Here is a 21,383-nt window from a genome sequence, read left to right on the forward strand (position 1 = left end):
AGCATTTTACTAGTTCAGGTAGCAACGAAAGGATGGAGATTTTTTTTTTTTTAAACTTTATTTTAATAAAACCTTAAGTAGCTTTTATAGAATTAAGATTTTTTGACAAATCATCAGAAATTGAGATGTGTTCTGAACTTCTTTTGATTGAAAATTGCTAAACTATTGATCTTATACCCTTCCTGCTTCAGAATTTGAATTGACCAAATGCCAACTTGAATTTCAAGTTGGTAAAAAAACTTGTATCTGTTAATTTGATGGTTTAAAGAAAAACACTGCAGCTAAACTAATAAAAATGTTTATTTCCTATTCTTTCTCCGTGTCTCCTGGGCTCAAAAGTGCTTTGTGACCTTTTTAGGTGCATGGTAAAATTGAAAGCAATGTTTCACTTTCATAGTCCCTTTGTGGATTTTTATCCGTGTACACTTTACACTGAACTGCTGCCCTCACTTCTTAGGGAAGTTTAGTTTGCATTTTATGGACTTTGTTTGACTTTATAGATTTAGAATAAGGGCTGACACCAATATTAATGTACGCCTGGCACTTTCTTTCTTTTTATAGCTTTGTACAACTGTGGTTGATTTGTATTGATAATACTTCTGTAAAGTAAGGAAGTGTTATCTCCATCTAATAGGTAGAGGGGAATAAAATTAAAACATAAATGAAATCTGATGCTTCTGGTAATATCAGATTTAAAATTCAATAACCTCCAATTTCTTCTTCTGTTGGTATTTTTAACTAAAAGGGTGACATATTTCAAAACTCATTCAGATATTATTCATCTTTTTTTTTTCAGTATCTCTTCAGATTCTTCTTGCTAGCAAGTGTGGCTTTCTCTAGAAGGGATGCTTGGCACATGTGTTTAGCAGAGGTCTTGTAGGTGTGGGGTAATGATCTTTTTGGATTTAATTTACAACTAACTGAAGATAAATTATTAGAAAATGGCAGACAGGAGACTCAGACCATCAGCTGTCTAACCAAGTGACCGACCTAGGGGCATCTCTAAAGCTGCCAAAATAACTGTTCACAGAATCTGTCAAAAAGCCAAATCCTACTGTTAGAAAAAATACCTTCCATTATTTTGCATCTTGGCTTTGATCAATTTTTATCAAATCTTTGCATATGAACAGATAGGATGAAAAAAACAAAGTTAATACATGGTGAAGTGTGTTCTGTTGATGGCGTTCTATGGATATTATTACTTCTGTAGACACTTGTGTAAAACAGTGTTAGTAAAAGACTGATTTGGGGAGAGACAGCACAAAGGTAGAAGCTTTGCACTGGACTAGAGTTTATTTTTTGCTGTTTATATGGTAGCTTGAAATAAAAAAAGCTCACTTTTATAGAAGGGTAAGACTGAGGCGAGCTGATGCTGTGATTAGATGCAAAAAATATTGATCCTATTGGTAAAATTGGTATTTCATAGAATTGTAGAATGTTTTTTTTTTAAATAGACCTTAAGAAACATCTAGTTCTAAGCCCCTGCTGTGAGCAGGTACACATCTCACTAGACCAGGTTGCTCAGAGCCCCATCCAGCCTGGCCTAGAACATATTCAGGGATGGGGCACCAGCAGGTCCGTGTCCTTATGTTGGGCGCCCCAGAGCTGAACACAGTACTGCAGCTGTAGAATAGAGAGGGAGAGTCAATTCCCTCAACCTGCTGACCGTGCTTTGTTTGATGCAGCCTAGGTTACTATTGGTTTTCTGGCATTCTTTTAGTTAGGTGTAGGAATGTCAACTGTTGATTGTGGAGACTGGAATGAATCCATCCAAAATTCCTGTATATTATAAACATTGTAGGAGGCAATCTTTTTTCCGTGCACTGAAACCATTTTATAACTAATTTTGTTTTCCATGCTCTTTGATATGAGGAATATCAATCACTTATGCTTGAATGGCAGCAGTTTCCAGCAAAAGTAGAACATTTCACTAATATTCACTGAAGTTTTCCTGCCATGTAAGCTTTCTTACAAAAAAACATGAGAATGGAAAAAAACTACTTGTCAATATTTTTCTTCAAAAACATGATCAGTTGAGACAACACTATACTGCCACTTTTGAAATGTGTTTGCTGTAGTTGAGAAGGGCAAGATGTCAAGAGCAAAGAAAGAAAAATGTAAATACAAGTGCATTTACACACACAGATTTGATCATGATACTACATGGTGCATATATGAATGTCTCTAGATGATATGGCATTTTTATTAAATATTGTTGCTGGAAGGACAGAATCATGTTGATTCATCTACCTTTATTGTTTGAAACCTCACTGTGTACCACCCAATGGTTAGTATGCAGCTTAGATAAAACACAGTTCTCCTGTGGCCTGTTATTGCCGTAGAAAATCTGCTTTGATAGGTGGAGGAATCACTCTTTTTCAGGCTTGGCAAAGAAATATAGCGTGTGACTAATACATCCAATAAAGATCAGAAAAAAACAGAGAGAATGCTAAAAATGGCTCAAACTTCTTGAACCACTGGCAGAATAAAAATATTTAATTTTATGGGCTGTAAGAGCATCACAGAATTAAATCTAACAATAGGTCTGCATCCTTTTAAAAAGCAATTCCTCTGTTTGCAAAGCTGAGCATGTGTTTTAACATTTTAACTAGTGATTAAGAATTCAATTTAATATAAGAAATTGCAACAAATCCAGTAATTTTCTCACATTTCCTCTAATTTTTATGCATGCCATGGACATGTTTCAGAGCTAATATGTTCTTCACTTTGGAAAATGGCCACCAGCTCATTGGGCTGTGCGGTGACAAATGTTGATTATAAACCAACATTTTATACTTGCAATCTTATTACCAATCTCTATGTCTTCCAAAGTGACCAAGTCAACATTAGTATCAAATTGCTAAAATGATGTTCTGATTTCTAAGATAAAGAAACAATAATGATCCTTTTCTATTTTTTCAAATTATTCATACATAAAATTTTAGTCTAGAAGTTATAGTGTTGAAGACTAGTAATATCTAGAAAATAAAAAGAAATACACGTACACTATAGAGGCTATTGATATTTTTAGCTGAAAAATAAATTCAATTAGAGTGTTAATACTTCCATTGTTAAATATTGAGGTTGAATCTTGTAGTTGATAGAAGTTAGATTATTTGTGATTGGGATAAAAATAGTGAGTTATTATCCAGATGCTGACTTTGTCAGTTATTTCTGTTGCTCTGTGATAAATGTGCAGTCCATCTTGCCAATTTGAATGTCAAATAAGTCTAAAACCTGAAATTTTAGCAATGATCAGAAAGAAAGTCATAACCCAGAGGAATGAGAAATTAGAAAGCACACGTCCTATCTCGCACTTGTGGGAATGCTGAGAAGGTGGAGGAAAGTGATTTTCAGTAACAGATAGATTTGTGAAAATCCAGATCTGTTGATATGCCGTTCATTAATGACTGAAGAAAAGATTAATTAAATTATCTGCTGCATATTATAATCTAGTTCTCCCTAAAAAATGGGGAATCTGTGAAATAAATGTTGTCATCATATTTTTTCTATTGATGGACACTACCAAGTCGGGAGGATCATGGTAACATAAAACTTTATCTTTCACAAAGTATTGTTAGCAATGAACATGTAATGTCTCGTTTACGTAGTATATCATGAGGATTTCTTAGGTTTCTGCCAAAGACAATACTGGCGCTCTCTTATGCTTGCGTATTTGGTGACCTTTGAGTATTTATTCATAATGAGTTAGACAGTGGTACCAATCATGTGTCGGCTTCAAAGAATATGAATCACTTTTGTAAGTGATACTTATGATCAGTTATGTAAATCTGAATTTACAAATATCTGCAGATCTAATATAGACTGCAATTATGCCAATATGGTAGGAATTGTAGAAAAGCTACTGCATGACTGTTTTCATATTACAGCTAAGTACAATAATTATGTATGCATTATAAATACCGCATTTTCCTCTTTAGCATAGTTAACAGTCCTCAGATGTTTACTTTGTGCGTACCAGGCGATTCTGAGGTACAAAATAAATGTATCCAGAGATACTGTGTGGTAACACTGTGGATGTGAGAGAACTCCCATGATCTGAGGTGATGATTTGACTATAAAATCAAAAAATCATAGAGCCATGAAAGTTGGAAAAGTCATCCAAGATCATCAAGTCCAACCAATGACCAAATACCACCATACACACTAAACCATATTGCAAAGTGCCATGTCTACTCGCTTTTTGAACACTTCCAGGGATGGTGATTGTACCGCTTCTGGGGAGCATTTTCCAATGCTTAAACACTCTTTCAGTGAACAAGTTTGTCCTAATATTGATGCTTTGATAAACTACTGGGACAAAACGCAAGTGGACATCAGGCCACTGCCGTGCCATAGTTTATATTGGAAAAAGATACTGTGTCTTCAGAAAGGCCACCACACACTCAGTGTGCTGCCTGTGGGATTTAGTGTTCTGTTACCTTGTGCAACAAGTGGAGAATACAGGTGAGAGAGGGCTGTCTGTGACAGTTCACTGCCTTTTCATCTGAAAAAAGGGACTGCACAGTGTTACCTGTAAGTCATTATCACAGCTACTTTGTACAATATCATAGTTCTGCATCACAGTACAATCCTCTGCTATCACTGTGCTGTAATAGTACATTTAGCCCCCTGCCTTGCCTCTGGCACAGCGTAATGCATAATGGATCTGACAAAACTTAAAAAAGAAAAAAAAAGAGAAGGAAAAAAAAAAAAAAAAAAAAAAAAAAAAAAAAAAAAAAAAAAAAAAAAAAAAAAAAAAAAAAAAAGAGAAAAAGGAAAAAAGAGCCCCAAAGCCACAGTGCAGCTCTTGAAGTTACAACACTTCTAGTGAATAAAGGAATGAAGAAGGAGAGAGGACTCTCTTGACCCTTACAGGTGAATTCATTACATTTTGAAATGTGAAAATTCTCTTACCCAACTTACTATATTAAAATAAGAGTATATGTATCTTGAAATAACCAGTGGATTTCCGGGATTTTTTTCCAGCATTATATTGACTTCTGCCATTCTAATGCTTGTTGCAACCTACTGTGCAGACTGCAAATAGAAACGGGCAATCAGAAGAATATTGTAGAATTTGTTAGTCTATATTGTATTATAAAGGTTTCTTTTTTTGGGTGGGCAGTGGGAAACATTATTTACTTTCAACCTAAATATGACTAAACAGAATCAAAGTTGTTCTTTAAAGATATTTTAGGGGTTTTTTGTATGTGTGGCATATTTTTACTCCATTAACGAATAATCTTGTGGAAACTTAAAATATCTTAAAATAGTGGTTTATACTTTAAAGTTTTATTGAAGGACTACTTCTCTAATGAGCAGCTGTGATAATATTTCATCTTAGTTAGGTAGGGTGATTGTTTGCAGCTAAAGCCCTGGATTCCTTGCCTTCTCTTTTCATGAGTAGGATTAATGCTGTTTTCTCTTCCTGGGGATGTCAGGAGCCTGACTATTCTTGTGCACCGAAAGTGAGAATCTAATCTTGCTTTCTTGGGGCAAAAATGTTGCTTTAGGACCAAAGCCATAAAGGCCACAAAGGCTTTGATGACACGTTGAGTAAATATTAGTGGGAGGTTTCTTCAGTGTGTGGATCCAGTGCAGAGAATAGGTCCCTCTGTAAGCACATCCATCCCACCAGAAGTCTATGAAAGCTAAAATTGCACCACTGCGGTTCACAGCTAAAATCTCATATTATTCTGAACTTGTTCTGATGCCACAAATAGTTATACACATGAATAAGTTAAATTTCACTCACATGATTAGGCATTTGGACTACAGTGGGTCTGTGGGAAAGACTCTAATAGTTCTGTTTGCAAGGCTAAGCTCCGAAGTTGTAGGGAGACGTACTTCCACGGGGCCATCAGACTGTCTCAGCAGTGTTTAGATATTAGTTTAATCAAAGAACTGTGTGCCATTACCCCAGGATCTGTGTCAAGCTGTGGATTAGGTTTATAAAAAAAACTACAAAAGCTCCTGCTGGTTGAAAGATTATGAGTGTTTAGCTACATTACTGCTCTTACAGGCATGAACACGTCCTTTTAGTATTTTTGAATTGTAGAACTGTTACAATTAATTAATTTTGTTCATCTAGTTATAAATTAGAGTAAAGTTAAAGGCTAACGTTTTATTAAATACTACTGTTTTTCCTATTGGTTTTGGCTCTATAACTTAAACTGTAATACACTTCTCAAACTAGTCCCAAAGAGTATGTCAATAAAAGACATTGTAGTTAGTAAAATCTAAGAACATTAAATGAAGAAAATTCACAGAGCACCAATAACCACCACTATCATTATGTTAAACCTTTAATTTCCCCTAGTAGGGAGAATAGTATTGTGAGAACATGAGATAATATACACAAAAAGAAGAAAAGAACTTCTGTTTGTAAAAAGTGCAGGGAAGTTGTTCCCATAATAAGTCATTCTATTAAACAAGAGCCATTATTGCACTCTAGCAATGCAAATGTAAAACAGAAAGTCTGTTAGGAACCAAGCATCATTGTTAGCATAATATATTGTTAGCATATAAATATATATTGCCTTCCCACATATCTTCTTGGTTTTTTTGGTTTTGCTGTTTTTTTTTTTTTTTTTTGGAATTACATGCTATTCAGTTAACAAGATTGTGGATCAGGATTTGACTCTTAAGGAAAAGTATTTTTTTATATTGTTCAAAGCTGACCTTTGCTTTTAAAAGGCTTGATCTGCACTTTTTCATCTGTTTAGAAGCATACATTTTTGGTTAAGAAACTGAAGACAATCTCTTTGTCTTTTTCCTAAGCTGGGGAGGTTGAGATAAAAAAGAATGCCTGCTTTAAAAGTCACACATGGCTGTAATTTAAGATTTTTTTTACCTCATTGTCCATAACAGTTGAAAGAAACCTTCAATGAAAGTTTATTAACTAGGCCAATGCCTGAGGCAATAAAGGTTCATTTATTACCAGTTTCTTGGCTGTTTTTCTTCTTCTATTTTTCCGTTAAACTCATAGCGTAAGATAATACTTCACAAAATTAAACCTTTGACCTTCTGTGGAGTTAAGTCGCCTTTGATTAGATAAAGTAACAATTTATGGTCCAGCATGAGGTTGCACATGAAATGAATAATGCAACAGAGTGAATGAGAACTGGGAATCTATTGCTTTTGAAAAGATGACTGTTGTTTAAGAAAGAATGTTCTTTCTTAATTGTATTGTATTGATGCTGAGTGCATTCCAGTAGGATTTTGAACTGTTACTGAAAGCTGCAGTATAGCCAGGCAGTTATGCAGCATACATTGTTTAATTCTGTCACAAATGCACCAAGCCAATAATAAATTCATAGACTACAAAATCCTGTTAAGATAGAACAGTTAGTAATTTATTGTGGTATTTGAAATGCACTATATGATTTCACTTTTTACTCTTCAGTACGCAGGAATAAACCCACAGTAAAGAATAACTTGATGGAATGTAAGTCAATCATCCATTAATGGCAAATATTAGTAATAAAATAATTACATTTACACATTCTTTGAGCATTTTTGAACCTGCTAGTAGATCAAATTTGAAAAATATAGTCAATATGAAGTTTGTTTACTTTTATCAAAACAAATCAAAAGGACATGGCTTCTTTCTAGGACCATGTTTTATTTCTACAACTGTGTTATTAATTGTGGAAGCACATTTTAAGTATAAAGATTTTTAGGTTTGAAGATTGCTGAGGAAACTTAGCTCTTTTACTTCTTTATCTTAAATGCAATACCCAGACCTCAAAATTCATATTGCAATTTTGAAGTAGTTACAGGAAAAAGGTCTGATTAGACTGATGAACAACAGATGGTTTGAGCTTCTCATACACTGGTTTTCTCCCAGTGCAAGACTGGCAGTTTCATTTTAGTTGCACCAACCTAATAGCAAAAGATTTCTTTTTAAGTATTCCTTCTTTAGCAATATTTAAGGTGCAGTTAGTTATTTCATTCTTTCTTTTTATGTGACACCTTTAATAATAGCTCTTTCAAAGATATTAAAAAGTTATCTGAATGAGCAATTTAGCTGAACCATTCAAGTTCATCAGGAAATTTCAGCTAGAGGGGCCAGACAAGAATTTTTTTATTATCCCGAAAGAACAGGTACTGAAATTTTAGGGTAAACCAGTCTTGTTGCACTGGATCAATCCAGACATCTTGACAGAAAAAAGGTTTCTGCATAACTGTGAGATCCCAGGTCTAAATTGTACAGAAAGAATTCTACAAGTGAAACTCAGTATATTTTAGCAGACCATTATGGTTTAGTCTGAAGTTCTCCTTTCTGCAATATAGTCTATGTAATCAGACCTCTGTCCTCCTGCAGATTGCTTTCCCCTTCTTGTTTTATGTATCACACTATATAAAACACCCATTAGATCAGAGACTGAGGTTAGGATCCTATTTCATTTGAAATAACTGGGCAGCAGCATAATAAGCTACCAAAAACTTGTACCTGAACTGCTGAAACCCATGAAACCAGTGCAATAACCTAGAGTGATCGGGGTCAAGTCCTAGGAGGTAGCCCTGCCTTTCTTTCTCAGGCAGAGTTTTTCAGATTTTAGTAAGAATTTTCCCAAAGTAAGAACCTCAGTATGAAATCTGGAATTAAGTCAGGATATGAATTATTTTCAAGTCAGTACCACTGAAATAAAATATAAGAAAAAGGATTAAGCATTAAATTTAAATAACGAAAGGAGTTCTTTCAGAATTTAGAGGAGATTTGGACCTCCTCCCATGCAGTGAGTAAAGTGTTTCTGCAAAATGAACTTTCCAGCAAATAAATGCAATTAAATGTAAAACACTGCTGACAGTCGTATTTTGGTTTTCTGCTTGTTCTGTGATTACAAAGAGTTTCTTGAAAATGTCAAAGTCCTAAAGAAAGAGGTTGTGAAAATACATATATATTACTCAATTTTCTACATACTCATGAATACATATATATAAAGGAAGCTAATATTTGCATTAAGGAAATTAATAATTATTTATTGGAATGACTATTAGGAATTCTTATTACTCTTAGGCATAGTTATGTGAAGGAAATTAAAAGTGAATGAAGATAAATTACTCAGATAATTTAGTAATTTGTCCCAGGATGAAGTTTAGGCACACAGTTAAAAAATGTTTATTTTGAGACATATTCGAGCCTGAAAAAGTTACACTCATAAGTCCTTTTCTGTTTTCCTTCACAAATAAGGTGTGTTGTGAGCTGCTCACATCTGAACTTAAAAAACTGAAAGTTTTAAGAGCTTTCTCTTAAGGCAGGCAGGGAATAGTATATATTATATATATAATAGGAAGGCAGAAACCCTGGATATGATTTAGTGCCCACCAGTAATCTGTACACATTTTGAAAATCTGTCATGATATATGACAGCTCGTTCAGGCACTTTGTGTTTAAAACAGAATTCTTTCCTAAAGATGCTTTGGTTTTTTGTCATTGTTTTCTGTTTCATTCATTCATTTTTCAGCATTAGAGACCACACATACTGGGCATACTTCTGGTCTCATTCTCACCCACGAAATTCTGACTTCAGTAGAGTTGTATGGGTGTAAATTAGACTAGGACTTGGCAGGAAAAAGCTTGTGATTATATTTGGCAGAGACAGCAGGCTGCAACTTTATTAACATAATTAACAACTACAAACACACCCAACAGGCCAAAGTAATCCAGTGACAGAGGAGAGAAGGTCTTAGTAGGGAACGGATCCTTCGCACTCCCTTTTGGTGTTCTGCTTCTTGTTCCTGAGTTCCTACTAGGGCTTGGCGAGCACTCAATTGAGCTGTAATTCAAATTCATACAGCTCCTGCAAGACACCTTGAACAGACTTTTGCTGATGAGTCTATAGGAATTGTCAGCAGTACGGAGATTACTTCAGAGGCGTGATGGTTGAATCGAACTTTACTTTCTGATGTTTTGCTTTTTGAATTAAATTGTTGGACAAGATTAATTGCACACAGTAAGAGATTTAAATGAATGGCTTTATAAAGCATTAAAGTTCTAAGTATGTCACATGGGAAAAAAGCTGTAAGGTTTAAATGAATAAATGTATTTAATGCATAAAATGTCTAGGCTAATTTTTTAATTCCTTTACTAACATCTTTTATTGAAAAACCATACTTTATTCATCCATCTTAGTTATACTGCTGTGGTTGTGGTAATTTAATATTCCTGCTCTTTGCTAATCTTCTGGTTCAACAGAAGTAAACAATGGGTTTCATAAATTAAAAATACGCTCTTCAGAACATGCTTCTAAAGATAAAAAACAAGGCTGTAAACATTTATGACTGAAACAAACTAGATTGTTCAAATACTGCCATGATGTATCATGTATATCAATATGGCACTGATATCAGTTAGAATGCAAACAAGGTTTTAAATGATGTGCCCCTTCATTTCAGCTGGAGAATCCGCTTTGCACCATCTGCCTATCAGATGGTTAGGAACCAGGACTGCGTATTAATGCCACATGTTCGATTTTCATTCCTCTTGTAATGGTTAGATTCATATTGCTAATAGCTGTGCGTGAGCACTGTCGATGAAATTTGTGTGACGATGGAGTGATGAGATATTTATAAAGTGCCTGTCTCACTGCATAATCAGCAGGAAGAATGCCAGACATAAACAACTTATCAATTTCAGAATATTAATGACAACTACCAGTGACTTTAATTCATTGAATATTTTGGCCTGGATACATTTTAACTGTTCAAAAAAATATTTGTAAAGAATAAAAAAATACCTAAGTGGTTGTTTGGTGTGGTCCTTACTTCTTTCATTTCAGTTGCCTTTCTGGGTCCCATCTCGTTCTCATTTTTGAAGATAAAATTTCTGTAGTGTAGAGAAGTGTGCACTTTGGAAATTCCTTGGTTACTTATTGTAGAGTAAAGTGATATCAAGTAATGTTTAGGTCAAAAGACTTTTTTAAACAATAAATTAAAAAAAAAAACAAAAACAAAAAACAAAACAAAACAAAAAACCCAACAAATATTTACTTCCTATACTGGAACTTTGAAGTTTACTATTTTAAAATATGGATACAGATACAGAGTAGCATGTTAACTTTTATTTATAATATGTTTTTCTGCCTATGCTAATGAGATAAGAAAGATAAGTCAGGCTTTATGATGAAGTCTTGTCTTGTACCATATCCCAGTATACCACAGAGTACCAGTGGCTCTGATAACTGAGTTAGGACCTTACTTGCCACTTGCTTTGCTGTATAAGGACAGTCAGGTGACTGGAAAAACTAGCAGTAAAGGAGAAACTGCTGAAGGCTGGAAGGGCTGTGAGGAACAGCATTAGGCTAGAATTTTGAGGATTATTCCTTACTCGCATTTCTGCTTTTTTTAAAGTATTATTTATTACGGCAAGCTTTACTGTATGAAAATCGTACTACAGAACTAAGCAATTTGTGTTTTATTTTCTCAGTCCCTATCCAGAGTGAAGCATTGTGGCCTGTTTTGTTGAGAAGCACCAAAGCATACTTTTTTTGTAAATTTTGTAGCAAAAGAGATTTTATATTTTAGGAGTTCTGCATCCAGGTCATTATCCCAGTGAAACATAGTAATTACAGATGGGCTTACAAGTCCTATGTCCAACATCTGTTTAATATGTAATTTACCCCATTATTTGGAAGCACTTAAAAACTGCTGGCCTACAAGTATGGCTGCAACCAAAAGTTTTAGGCCTGCTGTTTTATTCATTGGATATAATGTATTGGAATACTCCTGCAAAGGATTGTTCTTTAAAAATGCTAGTTTTAGTTTGTCGGTGATATATACATATATTAAAAAAAGGAAGTATAGGTTATTGTGTTGTTTAATGAACACAGGATGCAAACCAGAGTTCAGAGGTGCACCATCCCTTTTTCTGTGGCCAAATTTAGGGACTGTAACCAAATTTGTGTAATATATAGCTTCATATCCTTCCTCTAAGGTAAAAATATCATTGGAAGCAATCCATGTTATTGTCAATACCTTTTTAAGATCAGAAAATGCACAATTCGTAGTAGTAGCAGAAGCTAAAATAAAAGTAAACACTCATTTTTATCCACCTTCTCATTTGACTTTTGGCTTTTGATGCATCTTCCTCCACCTGAAACAGCAGTTTTCTAAATAATATTGATCTATAATTACTACTTATTTGGTAATTCTTGTTGCACTTGAAGGTGTTAGAAGTCAGCCTGTGAGGAGGGTCAGAAGGCTGGAAGTGTTTGCTAATCTTTATATGATCATACAAAGAAATAAGGGAACACAACCTTGAGTCAAGCTGCAATATATTCAAAGGCACCTCTTATGCTACCTCATTGATTTCCTGTTGTCTATTCACCTTCTACCTTCTCCCTACTGGAATTTACCTTCTGTCCCTCCCCATCACTAGCCAAAAACATGGCAATAGTGAACTTGTTTTCCATGTATGGAGTCAGAGAAGACAAGAGACCCTGGAAAACAATGGTGGTAGCAATATTTATCTCAGCAACCTGGGGATATTTGCTTATTTGGTCTTTCCTGCTAAACTTCACTCCTCCTATGCTTGGCCCAGTAGAATAGTGAATCATGGAGTTAATTCCTCTTGAGATCAATAAGACACTTCACACATCTCAGAGTAGCTAATCATACAGGCACACCTTTAAACTAATTGCAGTTGGTTTTTCAAGCCTTCTCCATGGTCAGGGCAAGAATCTTGATTCAAAATGACTGAGGGTCTATTCTGTTGTGGCGTCACAGGCTGAGGGCTGAGACTGCATCATTGCATTAAACTTACCTGCTTTAATGCCTTCTCTTTTATTTCTTATATTTAATTCTCTTTCATTTCCATCTCCGCCCCCTGCATCAACTGTGTGGGGGAAGCAGCTCTTGTAAAGTTTTGACATTGACTTCTCTCTGCTGCCACCCAGGATGGGGCAAAGGGATCTGAGTGGGAAGCAGCAGCGTTTTGGGACCACAGAAGAATTGCCCTGCCTCAGGGAAGAGGGCAAAAAAAATATGCTTGTGAATTTGATTAAAGGTTGCATCTAATTTTGAGTTATGGAGGCATCACTGGACCATTTCTCTAACTGCTATTGAAGAGAGAAATTTTCCTGGTTTTGTAGAACATTCTTGTATATGGCTCGATGGCAGAAATTTGGTTTGGCAGTAAGAGCAGAAATTTGGTTTGGCAGTAAGAGCACTTTGGTTGCCCACAGGTGGCTTTGGAATTGGGATTACATGGATTTAATAATTCCTTCTTATTATTGATAAATACCTTAAATTTATGATCCCCATAGGTGTATGATTTGAATTAATGCTTCATTTGATCATAGAAATAGATGCTGAGACAAATGATATGCAGTGGTTGGGGCTTCCATACTGTAGCCATTAAATACCTTAATGCCTTCAAGTCTGAAAAAAAAAAAAAAAAGAACAAAACAAAACCAAAAAAGGTATTTTACCAATGTTCTGCATTACTAATCTTTCTTCTAAAAATGCTTTGTAAGTGACTACATCTCCTTGCTGTTATGTATGAAATGAGAAATGTCTTGAGTTCTATCATCTATTACTGTGAAACAGAAATTATACCTGTTTTACCTGTTTTTTTTCTGTTTTCCTTAGCATGTCAAACATTTGAGATCTACAAGTTTTTTTCCTAAGTACTGTTACCCAGTTGTTCACCTATTTATAGTCAGACACTCAGGACACCATTTTGAAGCTAAATTAGATTTTTGACTGTATGTATTTGTAGCTGCAGCTAGTTATGCTTGTATTATGAATGCAGTTACTAGATACCCAGTTAAGGTTTAGATGGGTATATAGCAATAATTATCTAAATATCATGAGAAATATTTTGCTTGAAAAAGTGGATAGTTTTCAAATCCAACAAGAAGAATAATACAATGCAGTGTTCTCTGTTATATAACAAGCATGAAGGAAGAATAACAGTCCTAGTCCCTATAATGGAGAATAATAGAATAATGTATATTAAAGTTTTTCCTTCTTCTTTGCAGGTCTGACAGCGGCAGCTGCAGCAGCAGCAGCTGCCACCAATGCTGCCATAGCAGAAGCAATGAAAGTGAAAAAAATTAAATTGGAAGCTATGTCCAACTATCACGCGAATAATAACCAGCATGGAGCAGACTCTGAGAATGGAGATCTGAATTCAAGTGTTGGTAAGTTTCAGACATAGCATTGTTATATGTCCATAACACTCAGGTATTTTATTAAAACAGTGGTCTTTCTGAACTACCTTCTGAAGTCCTCGATTTGGTGTAAAAAGTTGCATATTTCTTTTCCTTTTCGTAATGTTTTTAGATTTATTTTGTATCTGACCTTTACACCAGCATTCAGTGTTGTTGTTACTATTACAAAAACATTCTTTTCTTTGCAGGCTACTTTTGCAGACTCCAGTTAATATTTTCCATGAAAGAAAGTGGTTTGATTGCTTAGAGTTCATTTTTCAAAGTACAGGTGGAGTGACAGATGATGGTGTCAAAGTGAAATTTAACAATGTCTCCTGCTCAGTGTGTTGGGTATCGACTTTAGGTAATTCAGAACACAAGCTTGAAAGCAAAATATTTCATACTTTCATGTACCCTGTGACAAAAAGAAAACATACACACAAAATAAATTTTACCATGCTTTGCAGTTCCTATCATATTTTATTTTAATAAACACATTCTTAAAATGTAGTTAACAGGTTTTTCCATTTCTTAAGCAGCCATCAGCTGCTTGTTCTTTTTCAAAAAAGAATTGTTTCAGTATACTTTATGCATTTGTTTGGACAATTTGTTTTGCTAAAGCATACTTCAAAGCTAGGATAACTTTTTGTTGTTGTTGATTAAATCTTTAATCATCTGTGTGTGTCTGCTGTAAAATGTTTTGTTATGCCATTTCATTGTATTGGCTCCTTTTATCATGTTGAGACAGTATTAACTCAGCAACAGAAATTCAATGACAGAGAGGTACATTCAGAAGACTGCAGACAAGATGGGTGCATACTGGAATAAAATGGCTTCAGATAGGATTTTTGCTTTTATTTTGACCCTGTGTTTAGTTTCTTTTTTTTTTTTTTTTAGGTTTTCATCTCCTAAATACATTTGAAATGAATCTTAGAGAGTTATGTACAAACCTTAACATAAATAAATATGTGTTAGTGAACAATGTTTCTGCACAGTTCAGTAGACATCAGTAGGGTATTATTTAGAAATGATATGAATTTCACTTCAAAGAACGGGTTCACCTAGGCACAGATGACATGATTGGTTTTGTTTTCCTTTTAAATAAAAGCTTAAAAATGCCTCTGTGATGGTGAAGAAAATAGTCTTAAATTGTGTGTGAGTACTCAGATAGCAACAGGGGTAGTCACTCAAATATTAGTGGAAAGTTTGTCCTCTTAAAGAGAAGACAAGAGAGGATACAGAGTAGATATCTTAGAAATGTGGGAAGAGGAGAGGTACAAATGAAGTGGAAGGACCAGGTGGCCCCCATTGTACAAGGAAAACAATGAGAAAGAGTGGGAAGTGTAAATGCAAACTGGGAAGATAAAGAATGTGTACTAGAACTAGAAGCTAGTTTAGGTTCTCAGATTTAGAAGAATGCATTATGAGAAATACAATGTTCAAAGACTGGCTTATAGCACCGTTACTCTTTTTGGCAGTTCTAGGGGCAAACCACGTGTGAGTCCATGGAAATGGAAAAGTTAACAGGTAGTCAACAACTAATCATGGAGAGTAGTTGTAGGAGAGTGGATGGAGGGAATATGTGAGCTCCTTTGAATAAAAAAAGAAAAAAGTCTGTTTTGAAATCATTGTTTGAGGCATAATTTAGATAACTGATATGCTCTTACACTGCTTAATCATTTCCCTATTTAGGAAAATCCATTGTAGCTATTTTAGTCGGGCAAAGTTAGCGAAGCAAGATTATTTATTGTCAATGTCAAAATTTCCTCTCAGCCCCTTAACTTACTTGTTAGCTTCAGTTAATTTCCCAATTTAACTGAATGAAGAATTGAGTTAATTTTGTTCAGAAAAAAATGGCTCTTCTGAGTAGAGTGAATAGCTTTCCAGTTGTCTCCATTCTATGAGGAATGGTTCTGGCCATATAGTTTGCTTGTCTGTTTACCCAGTCTTGAGCTATACCCTTCATATGGAGAAATTCTCAAAAATAGTTTGTTTTTGTTTCTTTTATAGTCAGCCCTATCTAGTATCCAGTGTTGATTAAGCATATGGAATCACAGAGATGATTCCTACTGCTACTAATGGCAGGGTGTTTGGTTCAGGAAGAGTTAAGTCTTCGTGTATTAGTTGCATTTTTGAAAATTAGCATACTGTATTATCTTGACAAGAACTCATATTTCAAAGGTGTTGCTTTGTAGTAGGTGTGTGCTCTTTTTCTTTTGCATTTTTTTCAGATGTTTATTTATGTCTTTTCAAATAAATATTATCAAGTCCATATACCATTAATGTTTTAAATATGGCTTGTTAGGCAGGAATATGAAATATTACATCACTGAATGTTGACAGGAGGAAACAATAAAACAAAAGAAGATAACCTGGTTTTGGTTTATATTTTAAGTTATGTTATGTGCCTGACCATACTGAAAAGGAGCAAACAAATGATCCAACCACTCTAAAAGCTTAACTGATACATCTTAGCCCATATGTAGCAGGCATTATGGTGTGCATGGATTGATCCTATTGCGTTCTTAGGCTGCTCCAACGCCTGTGTAAGAGCAGATAAATAAAATAAGGGCTCTTGTGTTCTTTTGTCAGGTTTACTTCTGAATTGTCTTGCTTTTTGGTTTTAATCAAATGTTTAACATGAATTAGAGAAGCAATTTTTGTAGACTAACATTGTATAATTATATAGACCACTATACAAATTTATTAACTTGGTCCTTTGTAGCAATGACCAGAAGGTTAGTGAGTGAAGGGAGTTAAAGGAAGCCAATGATACTAATAAGTAATTATTTTATATCCCTCAGTTTTGCTGGTAACCTTGAGCTTGAATCCTCCCACCAGAATTATCATTTTAGAAGTGTGAAAAAAATGAAAGGAAAGGAAAAAAAAAGAAATTACAGAGGAATCAGGGTGAGGTATTAGCACACTGAGTAAAATATATGGCTGCAACGCCTTTCTCCCCCATCCACAATCAATTGGATTCTTTTAGTTTAATATTTACTTGCTAAGATGAGATGCTAGTCTGCATGGTGATAAACAGTCTGCTACTGGCATCTGAAGGTGACCTGTCAGTTCATATGGACAAATCTGCTGCTTACTGAAATGTACAAAATAAATCATTAAAGCAGGCAGGTGCTCATTCCCAGATTTAAATCACCATAGATTTATGATTTGAATTAATGCTTCATTTGGTCATAGAAATAGATGCTGAGACAAATGATATGCAGTGGTTGGGGCTTCCATACTGTAGCCATCCTAATATTGATTACTGAGATGTCTTTGCAATCTCTTGTTTATATCAAGTACTGTCTTGTGACAGCTTGGCTGATATGAGCTACATTACAGATAAGAAGGAAAAATGTCCTGGGTTCTTTTTAGTGGCAATTCTACATACAACATACAGAGTAGATAAATTATTGGGGTTTTCTTTAAAAAATGAATTATATAGGGCAGCAAACAAAAAAGAATGCTGTTATTGAGTGGTTGGTTTTGTGTTTTTTTAAGATAAATAATTGCAGAATTAAAAGAAAGCGAGCAACAAGGTCAAACTTTAAATTTCATTGAAGAGGTTCTACTCTTTGTTATATTAACATCTTAGTATGGTATTAGGATCAGTTTTACATTTACTATCTGATGCTCCAAAGCAATGCATAGGTAAAGCAGCTAAATTATTTCCTTGCTGCTCAAGTACTTGCTGCCCTGCTATCATACTTCATTAACCTGCTGCAGCAAAAGATACAAGCCTTTGAAAATAAATACCTTTAAAGCTATTTCTGTGATCTAGGCTTCGCTATCTATAACTTGGTAGGAAGTGAGGAACAGTCCATATACTTTTGCTTCACAAACATTTTATAGAATGAAAACACTGTGCACACACTGTAGGGAATACTCAAAGGATTTGTTAAGACCTTTGCCACTTGCTAAAATATGACTCATAAAACTTGTAAACAACTATCAACAATAGTAAATTACTTGCTTAGTAGGAAATGAGTTCATATCTATTCAAAATGTGATCTCAAAACAGATGTCCCAAGAAAATGTCATTGTTTAAACTACATTCATACCAAAAAAAATTGCTATTATTTCTTTAAGGAAGTGAAGCAATCAAGAAGACTTTGGTGTTCTCAGTTTCTAAACACAGTTAGGAAATACGGGGCAACATTTTACACTTGGCTAGCATGTTAATCCATAAACAACCACAAAATGTGTTGAAAATTAAGAGGTTTTCTTGGCATATTAGGTTTCCTCTGCATATGCATTACCTTGCAATATTTAAAATTATGAGACAAACACAAGGCTTCCTGTGATGTGTTGTTCAAAAGTAACTATTACTTGTATAATATTCTTTTTTTTTTCATCCAGAATCAGAGATAAAATGATTTAGGTGAAATTATTTTTCTCCAGTGACCTTGTCCAATAATAGAACAGTACAAAATGCAGTAATTTCCTTTTTCTAAACACACGTGTCTATTTTGAAGGAAAGAATTACTTTTATGGTTTCAGAAAAAAGTCTTGGAGACCTTGAAAAAGCAAATAAAAGGAAACAGAGAATGCAGGCCACTGAGCACAGCTCTGCAGTTGCACATCTGATTCTCTGCCTTGGCAATGTTAATGAACCTCAAATCCTCCCTATAATTAGATGAGGGAATTGCTTATATTTTCAAACAGATGATGCTGCTATAATGAAACGATTGACAGGGAACTTAAGAGTGTCTACAGTAGTCATTTGGTTTCTGGGTTTTGGGTTGTGGAGTTTTTTTTTTTTTTTTAGTGTAAAAGAAGATTGGCTGTAGATACAGGTCCTGGGAGAGGTAGCAATTTACACAGAATGCTATGACAGGTGTCTTTGCATAGCATGGAAATAAAATGGAAGACAGAGGAATGATGGGCAGGTATGGCAATTTTCGGGAGGGGGTGTCCTGAGCTTATTCTGCTTGGGTTCTTTAAAAGGGGCCGAGACTCCAGAGATGGATCCGGATTGAGTGCACAGCTGTAACTGCTGATGAGCTAATTGCTCCTTATCTCTCAGCCCCATTCATCTTCATTTTTTACCAATTACTGAGAATTATCTGTGTTCTCAGTTGGATATGAGAGTTAATCCTTTTTGGTTAAGCTGGCAGTACTGTGAGCAGATTCCAAATCATAGGGTGAAAAAGCCAGAGCACGCTTGTTCTCAAACTCTCTCCAGTTCAATGACAGTATCACTAGTTCATAAGAATTTTTCTATTGTTTAACAGATTAAACACTGACTTTTTTTTTTTTTACTTTCATACTATTATCAATATATTTATATTTCTCTTAGTGTAGGCTGAATGTGTGTATTCCTAGATGGATGGATGTGTTCCCTTTCTGAAAGTATTCACTTGCAAAAATGAAAATAAGATAAACATTAACTTCAGACCAGAAGGATTCTTTGCAGTATGTCAGTGTTTATTGTATGATACACAGCACTTCTTTTAACGACAAGACTGTGCATGCAACTTTGACATCATGGGACATAAGACAAATGCTTGTCAATAACATATATCTACTTTTGTAAATTCATTTGAGATCTGTGGATGAAAAGTGCTGTCTAGGTGCTTGCAAAGGCATAATCATACAGCCTTAAGGACAAATGTGCTATGTTGAGCACATCGTATTTCAAACTAAAGGAATGCTTTCATAAAACTGTGCTTTGGGAACACACAGAAGACTAGAAGCAGATAATTTAGTAATAATCAGGTCACTAAACTTTTTTCTAGAATTTTACTTTTCACAGGAAAAAAATAATGTTGAATTTTATACCTAAAATGTAATGTTTGTCTGTCAACCAAGAATATAATTTCTCCATATCTGCTTCCCTAGCTTTTGATTGTGATAGTTTAATTTGCTAAAAAAAGGCAACAAATTTGTTGTTATGACCTGAACATCAGTCAGTAAATTAAGGGAATTGTTAGTGAAGATTCAGCATTTAATGTTGGAAGGTCAGTTGTAACAGGTCCCGCATCTAGATTAAATCCTCACTGTGAAGTTCATTGAAACAAATGTAGACATTTGCATGTGAGTCACCTTAGGCTCAACAGACAGCAATAGGCAGTTGTAGGGGTGATCCATCTCATGGCAAAGTAGATGGCAAAAGTAGATCAGATAAATGGCATCTTACAAGTGCTTAGTCATGCAACTGCTGAGTTGTAGTTATGTAAGAAAGTTAAATGAATGAATCTCATTCTCAATGTGTGCAATTAGTATTTCCTGGAATAAGATTTAGAGGAGTTAACAGGACCTTTTCAAGACAGTAATGCAGTAATGGCAAAATAGTGTCTGAGACACAGGGAAATGGAAAAGAAAAAGAAATAAATCTACTCTTTAGGGAGACCAGGTGAGAAGTTTAGCTATTCACACTGAAAACTATTTGGATATAAATATACTGACGTTTGTTCCACCATATAGGTATATTGCTTCTGGAAAGAGTGATTTTACCCACATGAAGTATATGAAAGAATAGGCTTTTAAAACTACAGAAGCAAAACCTTCTTATGTGACATTTGTGCTCTGGACTTGCTATGAAGGTTTCTCAAGTTCATGGAAAAATCTGAAGCGATAAGTCTATCTTGTCAGCAAGATAATAAAAAAGGCTTTTATATTGTTTGAACACATTTATTTTATTTCCTCTTCCATACAAGATAATCCTAATTGGACAAATAGTTGGATAATTTAATCTTCTACGTGATTTTTTCCAAAATGCGTACTTTGTTGTTATGACCATTTTCAATTTTAGTAGTACCTTGTATGAAACTAATGAAATTGTTAAGCTTTCATTCAGTTTTGATTTGCTATTACTTGTTATCTGTATTAAATACACTAAAACATAATATTGTGGATGTGCTATATTAAGAAATGTAAGCTTAATACACACTTTACTTTGTTAAGTATTTATGGCAGTCCATATTATCTAGAAGCTACAATTTTAAAAGAAAACATTAAACTTTATGATTATTACTTCAATTTTAGAAAATAATGGCTATGGTGGAACACATGACAAATTAACATTTCTCTTACATGTGAATTGAATTATCATCATGACAGTATGAGTCTTTTCTGTGTTACAGACATTTAAATATACTTTATTGTGCATAAAAATATTTTCTCTGTAGTTATAGAGATAGTAACGCAATATAGAATACTTTTCATTCATCTTCAGGCCAAGTGACTAAAAGGACCTCGATTTATTTTTGGAACAGAATT

General features: G+C 34.6%; 1 protein-coding gene across 5 annotated transcripts in view; it reads left to right on the forward strand.

The window, feature by feature from the left end:
* DACH1 (dachshund family transcription factor 1) overlaps window positions 1–21,383 on the forward strand; it is a 358,226-nt gene that overhangs the window by 176,576 nt on the left and 160,267 nt on the right. For all 5 annotated transcript variants that reach the window (XM_027882958.1, XM_027882959.1, XM_027882963.1 and 2 more), the window contains exon 3: window positions 13,989–14,150. In XM_027882958.1, coding sequence (XP_027738759.1) covers window positions 13,989–14,150 — 162 coding nt within the window. The remainder of the gene's footprint in view (window positions 1–13,988; window positions 14,151–21,383) is intronic.

The sequence above is a fragment of the Empidonax traillii genome, unplaced genomic scaffold (genome assembly GCF_003031625.1).
Source record: "Empidonax traillii isolate 1590-97213 ecotype Southwest subspecies unplaced genomic scaffold, ASM303162v1 scaffold115:size2055165, whole genome shotgun sequence".
Taxonomy (NCBI): domain Eukaryota; kingdom Metazoa; phylum Chordata; class Aves; order Passeriformes; family Tyrannidae; genus Empidonax; species Empidonax traillii.